Genomic DNA, 25,523 nt, shown 5'->3' with positions numbered 1-25,523 from the left:
CGGTAGGTAATTAAAATCCTATTTTTCCACCCTTACTGCTTAAAATTAAAACCGATCTTAAGAAATGGTCGGCTCTTAATTTATCCTGGTGAGGGAGTCTTAATACAATAAAAATGAATATTCTACCAAAAGTCTTGTACCTTTTGCAGACATTGCCCACTTCCATACCTAACACCTTCTTTAGGGATCTCCAAGCCACAGTGGTTGCTTTGTATGGGGTAAAAGTGGTCATAGATTAAGCACAGACTGTTCTGATCTGTAACCGTACAGATGGGGGGCCTCTAACTCCCTCACTTTATGAGCTACTATAACGCAGTTCATTTAGCCAGGGTTATTGAGATGTCACAATTCCCCGCTACGAAACAGTGGCCACTAATTGTGGGATCTTCCACAGGCACACTTGCTCATACTATTCCATGGCAGCGTAAGATTCTCCAAATACGACATCCTACATTAGATCCTACACTGCTTTGCTGGAAGAAATTGAAATTCTTACCGACATTTAGCCCGGGCCCATCCTTACCCATGCCTTTATCGAATCATCCACACCTGCCACCTAATGACCTTTCTCATTCTGCATTAACTAAATGGACTCAGGCAGGCATCTCTAGGCTGTCTCAATTGGTTACTACTAGCGGCTTTCGTTCCTTTACGGAGTTGTCACAAAATTGTAGTTTGCCATCTAATAGTTTTTGGGTGTATTTACAACTCCGTCACTATGTTAGCTCTACCAGTTCACCCAGGCCTATCTAAATTGACACCTAGACACTTGATATCACGATTATACCAATAATGCATAACTTGTCTGTCCCTTCTGCAGCTCACCTTCAATTCAAGTTTTAGAGACACAATACAAAATTATGGCCAGATGGTACCGTTGCCCGGAACAGGTTCACCAGATGTTTCCATCAGTCTCTGCTGGAGAAGCGGGCAGTCATTAGGTACCCCATACCACATATGGTCGGAGTGCCAGGCCTTGTCCTAATTTTCGCGTAAGGTCCAAAAGATAACTCGCCTACTAACTGGGTTTCCGATTCCCGAGACTCCAGAATTTTGGCGCCTCAATCTGATGGACATTCCCCTTTCTCGGTACAAGAACTCGCTGCTCCGACAACTGGCGAACGCAGCCAGGGCTACTATACCATGTTATTGGAGATCTGCTCAGCAACCTCCAATATCACGCTGGTTTAAGAGAGTTGATTTTTACATGGCTAAGGAAGATCTTTCTCTTACCCCACAATCAAATACTGCTGGCTTCACTGGCATCTGGTCAAAATGGCTCAGATTCAAGTCATCCCCCACATATAAAACGCATGTCACTGGTTTAACGTTTAGGTCCTGAATCCACAATGACGATCCCCTCCTTTTTCTTTCTCCCTTTCTGCCGGTCCCTCTTATCCCTGCTTTCCTTTTTACTTGTTTCTTTCTATATCTGCTGTTTTCTTTTTATTATCAAGGCATTTATATGTTTTGTTACTTGATATTTGCAAGGAATTACCATGCACCATGAGGATTGTTTTCTTAAATATTTCTATTTGCTTGGTGGCACGTCTTGTATGCCTTTCCATAGCCTATATGATCGGCCTTTTGCAACCATTTTTTGTAAGTATTTGTATGGTATATGTCCTGTTTTTTCTACGTATAATGTCTTTTGTATAACAAATAAACAAAGACTGCCAAAAATTTAAAAAAAGTTGGTTATTAATATGTGGCAAATTTTTTGTATTATGAAGCTAAGTAAACTTGAAACTACTGAAATGTTTAGACTTGACTGAGAGCTTAATTCAGACCTGATCGCAGCAGCAAAATTGTTCTCTAATGGGCAAATCATGTGTACTGCAGGTGGGGCAGATATAACATGTGCAGAGAAAGTTAGATTTGGGTGGGTTATTTTGTTTCTGTGTAGGGTAAATACTGACTCCTATATTTTTACACTGCAATTTAGATTTCAGTTTGAACACACCACACCCAAATCTAACTCTTTCTGCACATGTTATATCTGCCACAACTACACTGTACATGGTTTTGCCCATTAGAGAACAATTTTGCTGCTGCGATCAGGTCTGAATTAGGCCCTAAATCTGGCCTGCAGATTTCTAACCGCCTACTTACAAAACAGGGAAATAATGATGTCACTTCTACAGTCTCATACAGCTACAGTATGTTTATAACTGAGGGGGAAATCTATATTTGGATTAAAAAAAAAAGTAATAGAGCCACTGTAACAAATTAGCCACTAGTAGTCTTGCGTATATGTGCACAAAACAGCAGTTGTGGTAATCTTAGCAGTATGTTACATGGTCACATTGGCACATTGAACTTTCCTCACTTCCGCCTCACAACAGTTGGATACAGTAAATTAAGAAGATTCTTGAATTAATTAAGCTATGTGTCAGCCACCAACATGGATGGAAGTAGGTCTTCATTGTATTATCCAGCATTGTCTTCGTCTCCCCCTCAAGTCCTGGCACCTTGGTCTGCAATCTGCTCAGCCTAATGATGAAATAGGCATTGATAAGAGTTTAGACACCACATGAAATATTTTTGGTGATAATTGAAATTTACTAATAGAACCAATTACTTTTTACTATGAATTAAATTAGTTTGAAACAAAAATGTTCTAATTTGATGTTTGTTGTTTTTGTTTAAAGCAATGCCAAAAATGGCTATGGAAACAAGGTTTGCACCTTCTTATGCCAAACACCTTATAGTCGTTCGGGAGAAAAAACATATCTCGCACAATGGCCCTCATTCCGAGTTGTTCGCTCGGTATTTTTCATCGCATCGCAGTGAAAATCCGCTTAGTACGCATGCGCAATGTTCGCACTGCGACTGCGCCAAGTAACTTTACTATGATGAAAGTATTTTTACTCACGGCTTTTTCTTCGCTCCGGCGATCGTAATGTGATTGACAGGAAATGGGTGTTACTGGGCGGAAACACGGCGTTTCAGGGGCGTGTGGCTGAAAACGCTACCGTTTCCGGAAAAAACGCAGGAGTGGCCGGGGAAACGGTGGGAGTGCCTGGGCGAACGCTGGGTGTGTTTGTGACGTCAACCAGGAACGACAAGCACTGAAATGATCGCACAGGCAGAGTAAGTCTGGAGCTACTCAGAAACTGCTAACTCGTTTGTAATCGCAATATTGCGCGTACGTCGGTCGCAATTTTAAGAAGCTAAGATTCACTCCCAGTAGGCGGCGGCTTAGCGTGTGTAACTCTGCTACATTCGCCTTGCGAGCGAACAACTCGGAATGAGGGCCCATAATCCCTATTCATAAAATATTATGTATGGGTAATATATTGTATCCTTTTTGTATGAAGGAGTTTATTATAGAAGGTTACTTATTTAAATCATTATTTTCATTACATGAACCTTACTTTCAGTCTTCTTTCATTGGTAGAACCATTTAAGGATGAGTGGCACAGATCAGGAAGTATCACTACTAATAGATGTGATGGTTCCTAATGCATGAATTATGGATCATGCATAATAAAATGGCTGAAATATTATCTTTTGAGACATCCAATGTATTATACTGTATTACTTGCCCACATGAGAAACAATATGGTTTAGTACATATACAGTACATTCTGTCTTTTTTTTTATTATTATTTAGTATCACTGAGCAACTTTTATTGACCATACTGTATTTTCTCAAAACCTAAAATGTTTTAAATTAGATTCTTTTGACTCCACCAATCCACAACTTTTGTCAATTTTTAATCACTTTTGATATCCAACCCTTTCAGTGTATGTCATCTATTTCTGTCTTGCAGGAGATGGAGAGGATTTTCTTTCCATGTCCGAATGTCAATATATCATTAAACACGAGCTGGACAATCTTCGAGCGCAAGATGAAACAAATATCCCCGGTTATCCACAGTCAAAGCTTTACCCTGGGAAATCATTAGGTAAGATACATTTTTTCTAGAGTCTATTCCATGTGCTTGATGTTTGGGGAAACAGAAGAGTATTCCTTAATGAGAGACCTGGAAAGAGAGGCCCTTTAGTACTTCACAACTTGCCTGTTACACTAGCAATTAGCTGTGTGATCAGGAAAGCAACAGTTTCTTGTAACAGTTAATGTGAAATAACATTGTGTGTTTTAAAATATAGATTTAGTAATGGTGTCAAATAGAAGCTCAAGCAAGAGTTCTGGGTGAAAATAGGGTGTGGTATAGAAGAGCTACACTGTCTATGTAGACATTAGGCCAATGCTACATGGTTGACTTGCATAAGGTCGACAGATAAAAAGTAGGCAGTAGGTAATGTCGACCAGGTCAGAAGGTCGACATGACAATGGTCAACACAATTTTTTTTTAAATAGTTTTTTGGGTGCCATTTTGTAACCATATCTAAGCAAAGTCAGTGGAAACATGTGCCCTAACGGGATCACTTCGCTCTCCATGCCTTAGGCAAGGTGTCTTGCTCTGCTACCGCTGCACTCGCCACAGGTTACTCTTCCCAATCGTAGTCCGCTTGGATAGTAAATCAAGCAAAATTTGGAAAAATATGAACCCCCCCAAAGAAAACTTGTGTCGACCATTGTCATATTGACCTTTTGACCATGTTGACCTCGTGTACCTGTCGACCTAATGTATGTCTACCATATGGGGTCGACCTACTGACTGTCTACTTAAACACTGTTGACCTATACATTGGAAATAGACTCTACCAGTGACTATGTAGTGCCTGTCTTGGTAGTAAACCAAGCAATTTGTATATTACGTTCTGGATCCACATTGTAAGAAATTAATGGTTTTGGTATGTTTCAACTTACTCTGGCCCCCCATATCCCCATGGACACACACCATGTACTGATCTCATTCACAATAGGGGCTGTTATATATAATATTCAGTATATAACATATCATGTATGTGATTGCCAGTGCTTTCAGTACTGATCTGTGATATCTTCTTCTGCTCATGCCACTTAATTCTGTCCTGTGCCAAACAATTGGTAGAGAATGTTATCAAGACTGTGTGAGACAGGTGTCATTATTATTATTATTATTATGTTTATGAAAGTGAATTGAAAACAGGGCTATTGTTGGCATTTTGCAAAATCTGTTTTTAAAGAATTGCAGTTAATAGGGTCAATTTTAAAAAATTTTAATTTTGCAATCATAATGCCAAGGTTAAACAGATCTTATTCACAAACAGGATATATTTGTTGAGGATACTTCGCTGTTGCTGAACTGTGTTACTGTACCTCCCTATTGCCATTTGAGTAAAAGGATCCTACAGTTCTACGCCTCCAAACTGACTCTCTGCCTGTACCCGTTCTGAGCCATCATCAGCTCTCAGCCACTATCAGCTTTTCACAGCAGCGCTTCCTAGCCACCGCCACACAGGTCTTCATAGGACTTTGCCCATCTACCAACTCTTATACAAACCTACACGCAGTCATCAGTCTTCTCCTCACAGTGTTGAATCCTGGACATTTACTACACTGGTTTCCCATCTGCCAGTGAGAGATATTATGCAGTGAACCCATACCAGATGGACTTCTATCCCTGATTGGATATTCCTTCCAGTCGTCAGTAGCGGTCACCATTGACAACCGCCGCTCCAAGCCTCCTTCAGATTCGTGTTATATCTGGCATAGACTCTCACAATACAGTATAACACATTTTATACATATTAAGGCGGCTTATGAAGGACGCATATACGTGATATAGTGTTTGCTGACTGGATATTATTGCTGGGTACACATTAGACGATCCCAGATCTCGACCAACAGGATGATCGGTGTAACAATATGTCTGTCGCCTGTACATACTGAGTGATGTAGCGCAATATATTGTTCATTAGCCGTATTCAGCTGCATGCTATCAGCCGCCGTGTCGTCCTATTGGCTATGCAGCACAGCAGATGGGATGACCCGATGTCGGCACACAGGAGCACGCAGTAGTGCATACACACTATCCGAAGTACGCAATATTTCGGTCCGATCCGCTAGATCGGACGACATATCACCTAGTGTGTACCCAGCTCAAAGGATTTTCCTGATTAGATATTGGAAGCAGCTGGATTATTACATTGTGATAAGTTACTACCAACTTGCTACTTTTGTTACTTTATCAACTGCTCAGTCTGGAGTCTGAGAATTTAGCAGAATTGTCAGTGGACATTTGCATCCACTCATTCTTCTTTGACCTTATAACATTGTCACTGTAGGTTTCCATATCCTTTTTTGTATTTCTACCATGGGGTCAGCCTTCCTGTAACTAGGTGAGCAGCATCCAAAGTTATCAATGTATTATTATTCCCCTTAGAAGCGTGTAGTATTATAGTATATCTGTATTTTGTTTCATGCTGATTATCTAACCTTTGGTTCCAGTGTTGGTAAAGCATGTGCATACACTGCTCAGCTTTGTGCTCCCAACGTGCATGGAAAGAAAAAAATCCAACAGAACAGCATTTCCTTACATTCCTCCTGCCTCCCTAATACACTACTAGTAGATGGGGATACGGTTAAATTACCGGCTTTTAGGATCCCGGGGGTCAGAATACCAATGCCGAATTCCCCCGGCTGTCAGAATCCCGAGCCAAGCCCGGTATTCCCACTCGGGTGGTGATCCATGCCACCACCCGAGTGGAAATATAATACTGTGGTGACCAAAGGTTGCCAACAGGCCCAATGCATGGCGAGCGTAGTGAGCCCACAAGGGGACACATTGTGCTCGCTGCCTGGATTCTATCTGTCGGTTCTGGCATATTCACCCTTGGGGTGGTGGAATAAATGCTATTTGTTATTGCACATTGTAGTGCTATGTCGCACGCAGCTGAGCGACTATTTTCAACTGCGCATTCCTGAAAATATCTGAAATCTCCTATGGCACATGCGTTACCCTGTGTGTATGCACCAAGGTGCTGTTGAGTTTCAAGTAGATTATATCAGAAACTTTGTGGAAAAGTGATTGGCGATCCTGGGCGGTGACCGGGAGGTGGCTGCTAGTGCACACAAAAATGGTCTGCTCAGTGGGCGCCTTATGGGAGTGTTGCTGGCATCTGAATGGCAAACATCTGCATTCCCAGACACAGGCATAGGAGGCTTTGGTCAGAAAGAGAAACTGCACCTACCATAGGGCTTGTGCATTTTCGATGGTGCAATCGATAGAGACATATCCGTATGCACCAATCCATATTACAGCGTGCACAGATGCAGTGGGCGTCTCTGTCCTTGTACATGCGGTTGCATGAATGTAAACAAGGGAAGCAGTTTGTGGTCTATTTGCATAAAGCCGCTGATGGGTGAATACCTATAGTGTTCATTCTAGCACCCTGCACCTTTCAAAATCCGTGCAGTTCCTCTTTCCTGCCTGGGGTGTCACTCTCTGCTCTGGTGCTTCTCAGCACACTCTGATCTGTTACTCAGTGCTGTGATACAGACCTGTGTGTGCCGAGAAGCACCAGAGCAGAGATCGACATCCCAGGCAGGAGAGAGGAACTGCACAGGATTTGAAAGGTGCAAGGTGCTAGAATTAACCCTATACCTAGAACGTGTGCTTTTGTGTGCAACTCCATCAGAACCAGCCCCTATAATGTTCTAGAACATATAGAGCATTACCGTGCAGCAGGAAGGAATGCATGGAGACGCAGGTCTGCAGTTTTGATTGCTCCCAGCCTCATGGGAAGGATATGAGCGGTGTGCAGTATATGGGGGTGGGGGGGCCAATATTTAATTTTACGGTGAAGCCATTCACAGGAGCATACTTTTCTTTTATGACAGTCAGACAGTTTTGCAGACAAACATATTCCTTCCTAACATTGCAGCTTACTTAAATTAAATTTTTATAGAAAGAGGAGAAAAAATGGATGCGAACTATGTTTTACTGTGATAAAGCAGGCTTACTACTGATATCTCCTAAACATTGCTGCCGTGTCTCATCTTTACTATTTACTGATTTCGGAAGACCCATGAGAGCATTTTTAAGTGCAGGGAATAAGATATTGGGGCTAATTCAGATGTGGTTGGAGTGGAAGCAGCAGCGATAGCGCTGTATGGTAATGCAGCAGGAGGCGTCTATTAAAAGTAGACACCTCCTGCTGCAGTAGTGATACGATGTCTGCCAGACATCGGATCACTCACATACCATCGTGCAGCTTGCAATGGAGGTCCTTGGTCTCTTCCCTCCCTCTAAACGACACGCCTCCATTTTGGAAAATGGAGGCCATCGCTGCCCCCTCCCAGCCCCCCACACGGCAGCAGATTGTCAATCACTGCTTCCTACATCACAGGACTCGCTTGCACACGCGCAGAACAGGTCCTGCGCATGTACAAAGTACCAAACATTGGTACTTTGCACATAAATATGTAGGACCCTCTTTGTCATTATATGATATTACAGGTTGAGTATCCCATATCCAAATATTCCAAAATACGGAATATCCCGAAATACGGAATTTTTTGAGTGAGAGTGAGATAGTGAAACCTTTGTTTTCTGATGGCTCAATGTACACAAACTTTGTTTAATACACAAAGTTATTAAAAATATTGTATTATAAGACCCTCAGGCTGTGTGTCTAAGGTGTATATGAAACATAAATGAATTGTGTGAATGTACACAGACTTTGTTTAATGCACAAAGGTATTAAAAATATTGGCTAAAATGACCTTCAGGCTGTATGTATTAGATGTATATGAAACATAAATGCATTCTGTGCTTAGATTTAGGTCCCATCACCATGATATCTCATTATGGTATGCAATTATTCCAAAATACGGAAAAATCCCATATCCAAAATACCTCTGGTCCCAAGCATTTTGGATAAAGGATACTCAACCTGTATATGGTATAATAGTATAAATTATATTTTATGGTATAAAAAGCCATTTTTGTTTATAGTCATTAATGCCATTTATTTGCTAAATATCGACCTTAGAGTTATCTGAAGTTAAGATTGTTTTGTTTAATTAAAAATCGATTTTCGCATTTAAGCATATACATTTGTTTCTATGTAGGGATAATGTAAATCCATATTAAGACAATTTGAGACTTTGCTGCAGATAAAAATGTCATTATAAAATTCTAAAATCACAGCTGTGCTGCCATTGGGTGACATGACACAGTGGTGGATCAATTTTCTGTGACAGCAACTGAAGCCTTTCACAGATGGAAAAAAAATACTTTTCAAGTAGTGCATTATTCTAATGAGTCAAAAATTCTGATCACACAGCATCACAATGAAATGCCCGTCATAGGGCAATCACATTGCATGAGGCCTACTGTAGTCTACTATGTTTCCTGGTCCAGAACAGCTTGCAGAGACCGCAGGCTCACAGCTGGCAGCAAGCATCCAGAGAAGGAGCGTCTTATTTTGCAACCAAGAACCATGCGTAACATGAACTGTCTTATCAGCGAACTGGAATACATTTAAGTCATACAGTATATTAACTCTTCCATCTTGATTAAATTGGGTTTAATTATGTTGTCTCAAAGGAATAGCATTCTGACCGTTGGCATGCTGAGCACTGGGACATCGTACCTAACCCTTATGTTATATATAATACAGGGTACCCTATGGCGCTATGTGAAAAATGTACAAGCAGCACCTCAAGAAAAACCTCTTGTTAGACGAGGTTCACAAATAGCAACAGACGTAAAGATCTGAGGGCGCTAATCTCTAATACTGTTCATCACATATATTTGTAAGTAACATATAAACAATTTTAATAAAAATCAATTTGTGTTTTTATTGTGTACATAAAATATACATATGGCATCTGTTCAATCTCACAGAAAAGAAGCTCCAAGTTTTATCTGGTTTGTATTCAATTTCCGAAGCAGTTCTTTTTCGGCAGATAGCATAGATGGAAATACAATGCCTGAAAAACCCAACGCGTTTCGTCCCTGCTGGGTCTTCAAAGTCTAAATAATAGAATACAACAACTAAGTGATCGAACAGTATTGACAACCTACAGAAAGAGTTTATATATTATAACTATACATACCAGATGCTCAATATATTAAAGGAATCCCGAAGGAACATGTACATCACTGTACATATCGATTGAAATGGGTATAAAGCCTAATGAATGGAATGATAAATTAAAACATCTAAAAAATGAATTATGGATGAACAGGTGAGGGAGGAGGGTGACGGAACATACCAAATAGTTGTGGCAAATAATTTTCCTATTTTTTATATAGAGGTTTAACTTACCCCTAATTAATCTTTTAGGTTAATTAACGGTGTCACTGTCAATATATGAAGCCGGGTTTTGATCCACCTATAGATTCAGGGTTAAACATTCTTTACATCTAAGACCGGTATGTATTGTCCTCTTCCTTACATCTGCTGTTTCAGGCTATAGAGCCACACTTATAGTCTCAATTAAGTCCCAATTTCAAATCTTCAATACAGGTCATCAATTAGACCATAGTCTGTGATACTATCTATTTGGATTCCTTTTTTACATAGAATCAAGTCAGGTGGTTACCTGCCACAACTATTTGGTATGTACCATCACCCTCCTCCCTCACCTGTTCATCCATAATTCATTTTTTAGATATTTTAATTTATCATTTCATTAATTTGGTCTTATACCAATTTCAATCGATATGTACAGTGATGTATATGTTCCTTCAGGATTCCTTTAATATATTGAGCATCTGGTATGTATAGTTATAATATATAAACTCTTTCTGTAGGTTGTCAAAACTGTTCGATCACTTAGTTGTTGTATTCTCTTATTTAGACTTTGTTCCCCTGAAGAAGCCCCAGCAGGGACGAAACGCGTTGGTTTCAGGCATTGTATTTCCATCTATGCTATCTGCCGATAAAGAACTGCTTCGGAAATTGAATACAAACCAGATAAAACTTGGAGCTTCTTTTCTGTGAGATTGTACAGATGCCATATGTATATTTTATGTACACAATAAAAACACAAATTGATTTTTATTAAAATTGTTTTTGTTACTTATAAATTAATGTGATGAACAGTATTAGAGATTAGCGCCCTCAGATCTTTACGTCTTATGTTATATATACCTGTTGTCGCATAGGTTCATGTGGCATATAGTTACCCCTGTGGCCAACTTTGCAGATTATTTCCAGTAAATGAAAGATGATTATGGACCCACCACTGAATGGCTAAGGGTCTTTTCAAACCAGTGAAGCTGGAGGTCCATGAGTTGCTGCCAAAATACCCTTGAGGCTCCCAAAAAGCACTTCTTAGTGAATCCAGTCTGGCTCAGATGACCCCAGAAAATAAGAAAATGTATATTGTGTATCGTCCATATGTGGTAATTCCAAAAACTAATGCTGGGAACACACTAAACGATGTGTACCCAGCGCGACATAGGCGGTGACTGACCTGGTGGGGGTGCCAGCATCAGCAGGTGCATACACACTTGCAGATGTCGGCAGCGATTAAGCATGAGGGAGGAGCAGGGCCTTGCTGCATTCGTCAGCATGGCATCACTAGCGACATCCCCAGATTGAGCTGCATGTACAGACGATGGGGGATGTCGCTAACACCCATGGGAGCGCGCATCACAAATTATCTAGTGGGCACTTACTGGAAGATAAAAAAAATTGTCGTAGCAATTGGTCATTATCTGCAAATTTGTTTAACTGGTCATCTAGTGTGTACCCAGCTTAAGAGTGAACATGCAGCAAACGACAATAGTTCTAAGAGCCTTTATAAATCCATACCACCAACTGTCCCAATTCTCACTAGACAGTCCCGTTTTTTGGTCCGCAATGTCTCACGGTGAGGGGGGTAGTTTGGAGGACCCCTGTAACATGCGCAGAGCAGCGGTGAATAGATGCTGGATGTATGCACGCGGCATCTATTCATGGGAGACAGAGGGGCATGGCCAGCAGCTCACAGAGCGCTGAGCATGCCCCCACAGTGACGAAAACGGAAGGCATGGCTCGCTAAAGCAGTATTCCCGTGAAACCATGCCCCCTTTTAGGGGTCTGATGCTGATTAACCAGAATGTTGGGGGGGGTATGTAAAGTGTGACATTATGCTCCTCATGCATATGAAAAAGGGAAAAACACAATAATGCACAATGGGACTAAAAAAAACCTGTGCCCCTTTGTAAGACATTGTTGCAAGGCAGGTGGGGCAAATGTAACGTGCAGAGAGGTTTAGATCAAATGTAACATGTGCAGAGAGATTTAGATTTGGTGGGGGGGGAGGGCATGTCCTACTGTAATTTAAATTAAATAGTGTACTGCACAATATAAGTGGGCTACATGCACAAGCATCCAGTATTTACTCTGTATACAAGAAACATGTATTTGCACTGCTTGCATTACAGTATAGTTTGTTTATGGGTTTTTCTGCTCCCAAATCAGAATCAGCCACTCTAGTCAAAAAGTGCTAAGAATGGTAGTAATATAGGTCCATAGGTCAGGGGGTTTCCTAAGTTATTGTATTATGATGACCTTAAATGATTTACCTACACCAATTAAGAAATACTGATATTGTGCTCAAAATGATTTATTTATACACCGCTCCTAAAAGAACTTATTTTTAGCTAAGTTAATTTTCTTTTCTTTCTTGGGATCCTCGTTGCTGCATTTCTTCTGGATAATTTTCCTTCAGCAGCATAGAAATTTCCGTTTTTCATATTTGTCACTAGGTGGCATTGCAGTATGAATTGTACAGCAATAGACAGAATTCCTCACCTGGCCATGTGGAATGCAGGTCTTTTATCTTATCTCACAATGGATTGCCATTTTGTTCTAGTTTCATAGAATTTGGCCCATTGGCCAAGTTCAATATTTAATTTAAGAATCAAGTGATTTATTAATGATACTTTGTGGTCCTAAGAGTCTGATTGTGGAAATTCTATGAGAACTCCTAGTGTAATAGAAGACCTTGATGATTCAACAAAATAATTTCCCTGAAGGGCCACACCAGTGGTTTTTTTTGTTTTTGCAGAATTGCCTAATTTTAAGGTGCAGTCCCACAGATTTTATTAACTGCATGTTTTATACCTTTTTAACATTAATCTGAAGACATTTGTCTAGTATAGAAACTCACCATTACCCTTGTTAAATTGTTTTGAAGGCTAGATTTCGATGACTGCTTCCACAAAAAAACAAAAAAAAACAAATGTCTCCTATAAACTTTTGATTTCTGCTTCTTCCCAGGAGGTTATAACCGTATCCCTAAAGGTGGGTACACACTAGGCGATATGATCAGTGAGCGACATCGCCTAGTTTTTCCCCCTTCCCGGGCTGGGCCGCCCGACGTGGGCAGACACACTGTGCAATATCGCTAGCGATATCGCACAGTGATGTCATGCCACGGCCGGCCAAAGAATGCAGATTTGCATGATGAGCTGCATGTATGTCCGAGACTGAGGGTCGTTAACGCATCGCTCGTCGTTTACAGCGTACACACTAGTCGATATAGTAAACAACGTCGCTCAGGAAGGGTCAAAATGATCGACGTTGTTTACTATATCGACTAGTATGTACAGGCTTTTAGTTTGATGCCAGTCAGTCACCAAGCTTTTCCATAGTCGTGATGGCAGAGAAAGTTGAAAAGTCTTTCTGTATTATGGAGTTGATTTAGTTAGCAGCGGTGTTCTGACAGAAGCTGCCAGATGTAATTCAGTTAGTGTTGTTGCAGTCAAAACGGTTATGACTCAACGTGTCGACAGTCAGAAGTCGACAAGGACTGGGTCGACACCAAATGGTCAACATAGTCAAAATGTCAACGTGGAAATAGTCGACACATGAAAATGTCGACATGACTTTTTAATTTTCTATTTTTTTGTGTGTGTGTGTTGAAGTGTTCCTTCCAGCACGTGGACCCCCAATTAGTGCACCGCATTCCTTCGCGTGGCTTGCCATGCTTCAGGCATGGTTCCTCACTTCGCTTGGCACAGGTTACTATTCCCAATTATAGTCCACATCGATGGTAAAGTATGAAAAAGTCCTGAAAATTATCAAAAAAAGCCTCATGTCGAACTTTCATGTGTCAACCATTGTCATGTCGACCATATGCATGTTGATCATTTGGTGTTGACCTATTGCTTGTCGATCTTTTCACTGTTAACCTATCATCCGATTACCCATAACACAATATTTTACATACCCTCCAACTGTACCTTTTTATCAGGTACAGTACCTTTTTTTATGGTCTGTACCGATTTTTGGCTCTCCAAACTTCCATTGAAAATATAGGATAAGAGGTGTGGCCATGCCCCCTTTACCCGTGGCCACCCCCCTTTCCTAATTTGTACCGATTTTTATGTGTAAATGTTGAAGGCTATGATTTTGCCTTGATTTCTGCCTCCAACCTGATGAGGATCTAGCAAAAATAATCAAAGCTGGCTCTACCGTGATTGCCAGTAGATTGCAACCCACATTACTTGAGAGCCCATTGTAATTGAATCATCCCCCACATGTCATGTGATTGTGGTTGCAATGATAAATTGTGACACTTAGCAAAATGAAAATCATTAAGAGCAACTTTGATCAAAATAGCAAGGAAAAATAACAACTGCATGTGTCTTCTTTTAAGGGCCCCATACACTACAACGATATGTCTGAGGCTGAAGTCGGATGTAATTTCCCTTGAACTTCCCCGGGATCTTCCCGGGAGTGATTCCATATGATTTGGTACTTTTGTGCTATTTTTGCATACGATATATAGTGTCACAACTGAGGGCCTGAGCTGACAGGATGCAGCCTCAGTTGTAGGGGCTGAGGTGTAATGGAACCTGGCAGGTTGTATCAGACCCCTAGACATATAGAAGAATTGCCCGAAGGCGTGACCACGACAACCAGGAATAAAAGTCAATGATGTTTATTTATGACAAACTCCATGCATCACAGTAGCAGTAAAGAAACATAAAAATCAGCAGAGAAATAATAATACAGTTCCTGGGTACTACAGGGTGGCAGGGGCCACAGAGCTCTGGTGGTATGAGACAGTTCTTATTATCTGCAAGTTGGAAAGTCCTTACCAGGCTCAACTGTAGCAATGAGGAAAGCCCAGGGTCGTACCAGCTGGTGTTCCAGGGAAAGCTGGACTGCTGTAGATAAAATGCTGCTGTGGGTACTGGTTAGAACCAGACAGGTGTTGGCACGGAGTGGATACTGGCTGGAACCAGTTAAATAATAAATAAAGCTTGAGAGCGATGCAATATAGATGAAATGTAGAATTTGAGAGCGGAGAAATAATAATACCGGTGGAGAGTGGTAAACTGCAGAAAGGACACCGGCCCTTTAAGAGAAGCTGTACACTGCTGGAAGCTGAGCTGGAAGCAGGTGATGTTGTAGCTGGAAACAGGTGAGTCCAGAATGGATCGGAGAGTCAGGCTACACCGCAGATGGAATGCTGGTGCGGGTCTCTATAGCAGAAGTCTGGAGACAGGAGCTGGAACCTGGAAGACATTCACAGAAGAGAGACAAACTGGAACTAGGTTTGACAACCAAAGCACTGACTCCTTCCTTGCTCAGGCACAGTGTATTTATACCTGCAGCAAGGAAGGGATTGGCTAGGCAATTATGCAGATTAACAATACTGACAACAGATTGGAGGAAATGATCAGCTGACAGAATCCAAGATGGCTGCGCCCATGCAGACACTTGGAGGGAAGTTTGGTTTGTAATCCATGTGGTAATGAAAACAGTAATGGCGGCGCCGGCCACTGGAGACAGGAGACGCCAGGCTGACAAGTGCACATCCAACCACGCGGACACAGCGGAGGCCGCGGCTGACGTAATCGCCACTCTGACACTCTGCATGCAGAAGCTCAGGGACGGCGGCGGAGGCCGCGGGAGACGCCATGCCAGATGTAATAAGGCGTTACTGTGACAGCGTCTCAGAGAGACAGGAGAGGATGCAGGAATGTGAACATTAGGATAACAGATGGGATCCTGTCCTGGAGCGCTAAGCCAGCCTTAGGAGGCATCTGATGGGTAAGAAATGGCGTCCAGATACCCGGATCGTGACAGCACCCCCCCCTTTAGGAGTGGCCCCAGGACACTTCTTTGGCTTTTGAGGAAACTTGGAATGGAATCTCCGGACCAAGGCAGGAGCATGGACATCAGAAGCATTGGTCCATGAACGTTCCTCAGGGCCGTAACCCTTCCAGTCAATAAGATACTGTAGTTGACCGTAACGGTGACGTGAGTCCAGGATCTTGGCCACTTCATACTCAACGCCTCGTTGAGTTTGGACTTTCGGAGTTGGAGGAAGTGAGGAATGAAACCGATTCAAGATCAGCGGTTTCAACAGGGAAACATGGAATGTCCTGGGTATTTTTAAGAAGGGAGGCAACTGAAGTCTGTAAGCAACAGGATTGATGACTTGTTCAATCTTGAAAGGACCGATATAGCGAGGTGCAAACTTCATACTGGGAACTCTTAACCTCAAATTCTTCGTGGATAACCATACCCGATCACCCACCTTGAGAGCAGGAACTGCTCGACGCTTCTTATCCGCAAACTTCTTGTACCTGAACGATGCCTTGAGCAGAGCTGATCGTACGCTCTTCCAGATATTGGCAAACTGATGCAAGGTGATATCCACTGCGGGAACAGAAGTTGCTGGAAGCGGTTGGAACTCAGGGACTTTAGGGTGGAATCCAAAGTTAGTGAAGAATGGTGTTGAAGCAGATGAAGAATGATACTGGTTGTTATGACAGAACTCGGCCCAGGGAAGTAATTGAACCCAGTCATCTTGAGAGGAGGACCCATAGATGCGGAGGAAGGCCTCCAAGTCCTGATTCACCCTCTCGGTTTGACCATTGGTCTGAGGATGGTAAGCCGTGGAAAACTTTAGCTTGACTTGAAGGACTTGACATAAACTTCGCCAGAATTTGGCTGTGAATTGAACTCCTCGATCTGAGATAATTTCTTCAGGAAGACCGTGGAGTCGGAAGATCTCTTGTATGAATACTTGAGCCAACTTGGAAGCTGACGGAAGACCGGTGAGAGGAATGAAGTGTGCCATCTTGGTGAACCGGTCAACTACCACCCAGATGGTATTAAACTTGTTGCACATGGGCAAATCTGTAATAAAATCCATCGACAAATGGGTCCATGGTCGACGGGGAACAGATAGTGGAACCAGTTGCCCCGCAGGCGACTGGCGGGATACTTTATGTTGAGCACACTTTGGGCAAGATGCAATAAACTCCAAAACGTCCTTTTTCAGAGTTGGCCACCAATAGGACCTAGAGATAAACTCCAGGGTTTTTTGGATACCTGTATGTCCGGCAAAGCGGGAAGCATGGGCCCAATGCATGAGCTTCTTCCTTAGTGTCGGCTTCACAAAACTTTTCCCTGATGGGGGCGTAGAGTCCATCCCTACCGTGGAGAATGCCAACGGATTTATAATAGGATGCTTGTCTGAAGACTCTGACTCATTTTCTTGCTCCCATGAGCGGGAAAGGGCATCGGCCTTGCGATTCTGAGAGCCCGGACAGAACTGGAGTTTAAAGTCGAACCTGGAAAAGAAAAGTGCCCATCTGGCCTGACGAGGGTTGAGACATTGTGCGCCTTTCAGATATAGAAGGTTCTTGTGGTCTGTAAGGATGGTGATTGAATGAGAAGCTCCCTCCAACAGATATCTCCACTCCTCTAGAGCGAGCTTGATGGCTAGCAACTCCTGGTCGCCAATGGCATAGTTGCGCTCCGCTGGGGAGAACTTCCGTGAGAAGAAACTGCAAGGATGTAAATGGCCATCTTTAGCCCTCTGAGATAACACCGCTCCTACTCCAACGGAGGAGGCATCCACCTCTAAGATGAAAGGAGAGTCAATGTCAGGCTGTTTCAGGACAGGCGCAGAGATGAACCTCTGTTTTAAAAGATGAAAAGCTTGCATGGCTTCTTCAGACCACTTGGACGGGTTAGCACCCTTCTTGGTGAAAGCAGTAATAGGCGCCACAATGGTGGAAAAGTCTCGTATAAACTTTCGGTAATAATTGGCGAACCCTAAGAACCTCTGGACCCCTTTGAGGGTTAAGGGTACCGGCCAATTCTGGATTGCTTGTAGTTTCTCAGGATCCATCTCTAGTCCGGAACCGGACACAATGTACCCTAGAAACGGAATGGACTTGACTTCAAAGACGCATTTCTCTAATTTGCAATAGAGATGATTAACACGGAGACGGGACAGAACCTCCTTTACCCAAAAACGATGTTCCTCTAAATTGTTGGCAAAAATGAGGATATCATCTAGATAGACCACGACATGACGGTATAGAATGTCTCTGAAGATCTCATTGACGAAATGCTGGAAGACAGCTGGAGCATTGCTCAATCCGAAGGGCATGACGAGGTACTCATAATGTCCGTCACGGGTGTTAAATGCGGTCTTCCACTCGTCACCCTCACGGATCCGGATGAGATTGTATGCACCTCTCAAGTCCAGCTTTGTAAAGATGGTAGCTCCGCTAACTCTGTCAAAGAGCTCAGTAATCAGGGGTAAAGGATAGCGGTTCTTGATGGTAATGTCGTTCAAACCTCTGTAGTCGATGCACGGACGCAGACCACCATCCTTCTTTTTTACAAAAAAGAAGCCTGCGCCGGCTGGAGAAGAAAAAGGTCGAATGAACCCCTTTGCTAGGTTCTCTTTAATGTATTCCTCCATAGAATGCGTCTCGGGCAGAGACAACGGATAAGTTCGGCCTCGAGGTGGAACCTTCCCTGGAACGAGATCAATCGGGCAGTCCCATTCTCTATGAGGAGGAAGGATATCAGCAGAAGCTTTACTGAACACATCCGTGAAATCTTGATATGGAGGAGGTGGAACATCAGACGACCTGGGGGAGGAAGAACAGACAGGCAACACTTTAAACAAACATGTCTCAGCACAGGAGGAACCCCATGCCAGGATTTGCGTAGTCGTCCAATCAATTGTAGGATTGTGAAGACGGAGCCATGGAAGGCCCAGGACCACAGGATGTGTGGCTCTTGGAATCACTAAAAGTGAAATAAGTTCGGAATGAAGAACTCCCACTCTCAGACGAACTGGTAGAGTCCTTAGAGCAATAACTGTATCAAAAATTTTACTGCCATCCACGGCAGTTAAGGAAAAGGAGGAAGGAAGTCTCTCGGTGGGTAGGGACCACCGTTTAACATAGGCTTCGGTAATAAAGTTCCCAGCTGCTCCGGAATCCAGGAGGGCAATGACGTTCTGATAACGTTGAGCAACTTGAAGCGAGACTGGGAGATTACAATCTTGAGGGGATGGAGAGGAGATCATTACTCCTAGCCGGCCCTCTCCTTGGCGAGCTAGGGTCTGGAGTCCCGGACGTTTGGGACAGGCATTAATGGTGTGAGACGGAGCTGCACAATAAAGACAGAGAGACTCGGAGAGACGTCTTCGGCGCTCAGCAGGAGTTAAACGGGAACGACCAATTTGCATGAGCTCATCTTTAGATGGTGACAGTTGGCGAGGAGGAGGAGCAGAAGATTTTGGAGCAGATGATCTTCCACGCTCAGTTGCTTCTCTCTCTCTCTGAACCGTAAGTCAACTTTCGTACAAAGTGAGATTAGCTCATCTAACTTGGAGGGTAAGTCTCTGGTAGCTAACTCATCTTTAATACGCTCGGATAAACCATGCCAGAATGCAGCATACAGGGCCTCGTCGTTCCATGCCAGTTCGGATGCCACGATCTGGAACTGTATAAGATATTGTCCTACAGTACGTGATCCCTGGCGTAAACGGAGAATCTCAGACGAAGCTGAAGTTACCCGGCCTGGCTCGTCGAAGATGCGCCTGAATGTTGACACGAATGCAGTGTAAGAAGATAGCAGGGTGTCGGACCTCTCCCATAACGGTGATGCCCAGTCAAGGGCTGAGCCACTGAGAAGAGAGATGATGTAGGCAATTTTTGTACGGTCACTGGGAAAATTGCCAGGTTGTAGCTCAAACTGAATCTCACACTGGTTGAGAAATCCCCTGCAGAATCTTGGAGATCCGTCAAATTTTGCTGGCGTTGGAAGATGAAGACGTGGAGCAGAAACGGGTAAGGTGGGTGGGGTTATAGTTGGAGTCACTGTGGTTGACGCACCGGACGCGTCTGATCCACGGAGGGTTGTCTGAATCCCATCCAGCCGAGTAGAGAGATCCTGGAGACAGCGGATGATGTGGCCCTGTGCAGCCTCCTGATGTTCAAGTCGGGCTGCCAGTTCTTGCATTGGCCTAGCCGCTTGATCCTGGTCTCCGGCTGGATTCATTAGGTCAGTGCTTGCTGTCACAACTGAGGGCCTGAGCTGACAGGAGGCAGCCTCAGTTGTAGGGGCTGAGGTGTAATGGAACCTGGCAGGTTGTATCAGACCCCTAGACATATAGAAGAATTGCCCGAAGGCGTGACCACGACAACCAGGAATAAAAGTCAATGATGTTTATTTATGACAAACTCCATGCATCACAGTAGCAGTAAAGAAACATAAAAATCAGCAGAGAAATAATAATACAGTTCCTGGGTACTACAGGGTGGCAGGGGCCACAGAGCTCTGGTGGTATGAGACAGTTCTTATTATCTGCAAGTTGGAAAGTCCTTACCAGGCTCAACTGTAGCAATGAGGAAAGCCCAGGGTCGTACCAGCTGGTGTTCCAGGGAAAGCTGGACTGCTGTAGATAAAATGCTGCTGTGGGTACTGGTTAGAACCAGACAGGTGTTGGCACGGAGTGGATACTGGCTGGAACCAGTTAAATAATAAATAAAGCTTGAGAGCGATGCAATATAGATGAAATGTAGAATTTGAGAGCGGAGAAATAATAATACCGGTGGAGAGTGGTAAACTGCAGAAAGGACACCGGCCCTTTAAGAGAAGCTGTACACTGCTGGAAGCTGAGCTGGAAGCAGGTGATGTTGTAGCTGGAAACAGGTGAGTCCAGAATGGATCGGAGAGTCAGGCTACACCGCAGATGGAATGCTGGTGCGGGTCTCTATAGCAGAAGTCTGGAGACAGGAGCTGGAACCTGGAAGACATTCACAGAAGAGAGACAAACTGGAACTAGGTTTGACAACCAAAGCACTGACGCCTTCCTTGCTCAGGCACAGTGTATTTATACCTGCAGCAAGGAAGGGATTGGCTAGGCAATTATGCAGATTAACAATACTGACAACAGATTGGAGGAAATGATCAGCTGACAGAATCCAAGATGGCTGCGCCCATGCAGACACTTGGAGGGAAGTTTGGTTTGTAATCCATGTGGTAATGAAAACAGTAATGGCGGCGCCGGCCAGTGGAGACAGGAGACGCCAGGCTGACAAGTGCACATCCAACCACGCGGACACAGCGGAGGCCGCGGCTGACGTAATCGCCACTCTGACACTCTGCATGCAGAAGCTCAGGGACGGCGGCGGAGGCCGCGGGAGACGCCATGCCAGATGTAATAAGGCGTTACTGTGACAGCGTCTCAGAGAGACAGGAGAGGATGCAGGAATGTGAACATTAGGATAACAGATGGGATCCGGTCCTGGAGCGCTGAGCCAGCCTTAGGAGGCATCTGATGGGTAAGAAATGGCGTCCAGATACCCGGATCGTGACATATAGCATGTGATTGATGAAGCCGCTATACATTGCATGCAATATATCGTACGGCTTGCATACAGTTGTACCATGAGATATATCTTATGGGCTGGATAGAGGGCTACGGGGGCTGGGAGTGTCCTGAGAATGCCAATCGTATCCAATCTGATGCGCGTCCCCGTGGCTGTCGGATAGGATTCCCTAGGTCAGCGGTGGCCAACCTGTGGCTATTGAGCCTCATGCGGCTCTTTCTTTATTCAAATGTGGCTCCCGACACTCGAAGTCACGTGACCACAACAGATCCAGAAACTGCTGCACTCCAGCCAGACAGGCAGCAGCAGCAGCACTACAGAGACTGAGAGCTGAGAGAGCCAGATACTAGAGGTGAGACGCCCACTGGCAAATAGAGGACACATAAGGGGCTGCTGCAATGGCACGAGGTGTGTTTTCGGGGGGGCTGTAGTGACACATGAGGGTCCTGGCAGGAGTGACACAGGAGAGTGCTGGCAGGAGTGACTCATGGGGGAGCTGGCTGTAGTGACATACTGTAGAAGTGTGCTAGCAGGAGTGACACATGAAGTAGCTGGCTGAAGTGACACAGTAGGGTATGTGGAAGTGGCTTTTGAAATGTATTTTATGTTGGATCTGGCTTTAAAAATGTATTTTATGTGGATCTGGCTTTTAAAATGTATTTTATACCAGAGGCGTGGCCTAGCAGGCACAAGGCCACACCCCATTTTTGCATGTGCGCCTGTGGCTTGATGTCTGCTCTTTGACGTGCCTAATAAGATTTTTTGGCTCTTTGTTTCTGACTGGTTGGCCACCCCTGCCCTAGGTCGTTGGTGCTGCACTAATGATATATCGGAATTGGATGGAATCGGATGAAAAAAGTGTGTTTTTTGTGCATGTAATATATCGCATGCGATGTATCACAGGGAAGTTTGACTGGCATTCTCAGGACACTCCCAGCCCCCATAGCCCTCTATCCAACCCATCAGATATATCTCATGGTACAATTGTATGCCGTACGATATATTGCGTGCAATGTATAGCGGCTTCATCAATCGCATGCGATATATCGTATGCAAAAAATAGCACAAAAGTACCAAATCTTATGGAATCACTCCCGGGAAGGTCCCAGGGGAGTTCAAGGGAAGTTACATCCGACTTCAGTCTCAGACATATCTTTGTAGTGTATGGGGCCCTAAACTTCCCTGTGATATATCGCATGCAATCAGGGGTGTATCTTCCTATTGGCCAGGATGGCACTCGCCTGGGACGCCAGTCGAGGAGGGGTGCCATCCAGAGCTGCCACCCGCAGGCAGTAGGTACTATAGATTCACTTTTAGAGGCAGCAGCTATCCCCCCACCCCCGTGTAGTTCCTCACCAGCATGGATGCCCAGTAACGAACACAGCATGCAGCAGCGGCTGCTGGGAGGTGTAGTTTACAGTATGTAGAGTTTCTTGTCTGTATTGTTGTGTGGTGCTGGACCCTGGCGCCAATTACAGTGGCTGTTGCTGCATTCTTTGATCATTAATGGGCATCCCTGCTGTTGAGGAACTACATGGGGGTGGGGGGATAGCTGCCACCTCTAAAAGTAAATCTACTTAAAAGTGCTGCCTTTAATAGTAAAATCAACATGGGGGAAGATGTGTGTCTAGCACTGTGGGGGAATATGTGTGTCTGGCACTGTGGGGGCATATATGTACCTGGCACTGTGGGGGCATATGTGTATCTAGCACTGTGGGGGCATATGTGTATCTGGCACTGTGGGGGCATTTGAGTGTCCAGCACTGTGGGGGCATATGAGTGTCTGGTACTGTGGGAGCATACTGTATGTGTATCTGGCACTGTGGGAGCATATGTGTATTTGGCACTATACTCAGAGCAATTATGTGTATATGGCACCGCACTACTGGGGTCATTATGTGTAACTGGCACTATACTGGAGGACATTATGTGCATCTGACACTATGCTCAGGACATTATGTATAAGGAGAACTACTGTTTTGTGTGTAAGGCTGCTAATTGTGTGTGTGCATGTGTAGTGGGTGTGATTATATATTTATAGTTTGATATCATAATATAACATTATGAGGCCACGCCCACTTTCCCAGGAGCGTGCATGCCTTCCCATATATATGAGCACTACTGTGTGGCATAATGTGTATAAGGGGTAGTACTCAGTGGCGTATCTATAATGGGTGCAGTGTGTGCAGTGCACATGGGCCCCTGAGTCCACGGGGGCCCACACCGCACACACTGCACCCATTTCTCCTATACTTACGTTTCCAGAGTCCATCACTGACTATGTGTGGGCCCCCTCCTCTCCTGTAGCTGTCACCGCCGCTGCTAGCAAACAGAGCTCCAGAGACTCTGGCATAGTGCCAGAGTCTACAGCGCACCGAAAAAATGGCACGGTGGCCATTTTTCTGCGTCCTGCGCATGCGCTGTGCCAGAGTCTACAGCACTCAGAGCGCTAGCAGCAGTGGTGACGGCTACGAGAGAGGAGGGCGCCCAAACACGGAGTCTGCACACGGGTCCCCTCCTCTCTAGAGACGGCCCTGATACTACTGTGTAGTATAACGTGAATAATGTACTGTACATTACTGAGCTGTGTAATGTGAGTAAGGCACACTATTGTGGTGTAATTTGAATTGGGGTACTATTGAGTGGCCATGCCCCTTTTTTTGAAACACGTGCCTTCCCTGCTTCAAATATGGGGGGGGGGGGGGAGAGGGCACCAGTACTTTACTTTGCCAGGGGCGCTCGGACCCCTAAATACACCCCTGTATGCAATATATCACATGCACAAAAAACACACTTTTTTCATCCGATTCCATCCAATTCCGATATATCATTAGTGCAGCACCAATGACCTAGGGGGTCCTATCCGACAGCCACGGGGACGCGCATCAGATTGGATACGATCCAAAACTCATACGATTGTACACAATTTCATACAATATATCAGACGGATATATCAGAATTGTATGAAATCGTGTAAAATCGTACTAGTGTATGGGGCCCTTAAGATAGGTTGATTTGCAGTAAAAAAAACATACCATTTTAGAGGGGATTTCACCTATAACTGGGTTTTTGCACTCTCTTGTCTCAGACTAAACTTAAAAGTATTTTTTTAAATATGTTATAGAAATGGCTAACTGCACTGTGTTATGTTTCCTTTGCCTTGGAACAAAGGAAAAATGTTCTGCTTATTAAAAATTATATAAAAGTTGCTCTTATTCCAGTCCCATATTTCATTGGAAGTCTGTCACATGAGATGACACTGTTAAAACTGCCCTGTTAGGAACACAATATAAAGAACAGGAAGCCATAACAGGATTATTTTAAACCTGCCTCGGTACTGTAGGTTTTTGCTTCTACCTAATGGCACTATATGTGAAAACCTTTCTGACCACCGACCATCTTTTTTTAATTATAGTTAACGAAGGTTTACAGGTAAGATAGTTTACAGCAGCCAGAGCCGGCCATAGGCATAGACAAACTAGGCAATTGCCTATGGCATTTGATATGCCTAGGGCCATCAGCAGCTTCTGCTGATTAAAATGATATGCGGCATGCCTATATTCTGTGTGTTGCATTTCATATGCAGATACAGCCACAGTCTCACACAGTATATAGGCATGCTGCATATCATTTTAATAAGCAGAAGCTGCTTGTGCATCCTAGCCACATAGCAATGCAAATAATATGCATTTTCATAAAAAAAGGTATGCCCGACGTTAGCAGAGGCAAGATTTATGAGGACACATCTGTATCCAAGCAGAGGCAGAGGTCACAGTGTTAGTGGCAGTGTTAGCGCTCTGTGCATGTGAGTGGATTGGTTGTGCAGTAGTGTTCGGAATATGTGTAAGGAACATTATGTGTGTCATGTAAAAATGCATTAATAATGTGCAACATATGTGTAAGGGACACTATGTGTGTCATTGTGTATAAGGGCATTAATAATGTGCGGCATATGTGTAACAGGATACTACTGTATGTGTGTCATTATGTGTATAGGTATAAGAAAAAGATGTCTCCTGC

General features: G+C 43.9%; 1 protein-coding gene across 2 annotated transcripts in view; it reads left to right on the top strand.

The window, feature by feature from the left end:
• ANO10 (anoctamin 10) overlaps positions 1 to 25,523 on the top strand; it is a 565,272-nt gene that overhangs the window by 53,680 nt on the left and 486,069 nt on the right. For both annotated transcript variants that reach the window (XM_063922319.1, XM_063922318.1), the window contains exon 4: positions 3,777 to 3,911. In XM_063922319.1, the coding sequence (XP_063778389.1) occupies positions 3,777 to 3,911 (135 nt within the window). The remainder of the gene's footprint in view (positions 1 to 3,776; positions 3,912 to 25,523) is intronic.

Source organism: Pseudophryne corroboree, chromosome 5, assembly GCF_028390025.1.
Source record: "Pseudophryne corroboree isolate aPseCor3 chromosome 5, aPseCor3.hap2, whole genome shotgun sequence".
NCBI lineage: Eukaryota > Metazoa > Chordata > Amphibia > Anura > Myobatrachidae > Pseudophryne > Pseudophryne corroboree.
This window is presented reverse-complemented; position numbering and strand designations above follow the sequence as displayed.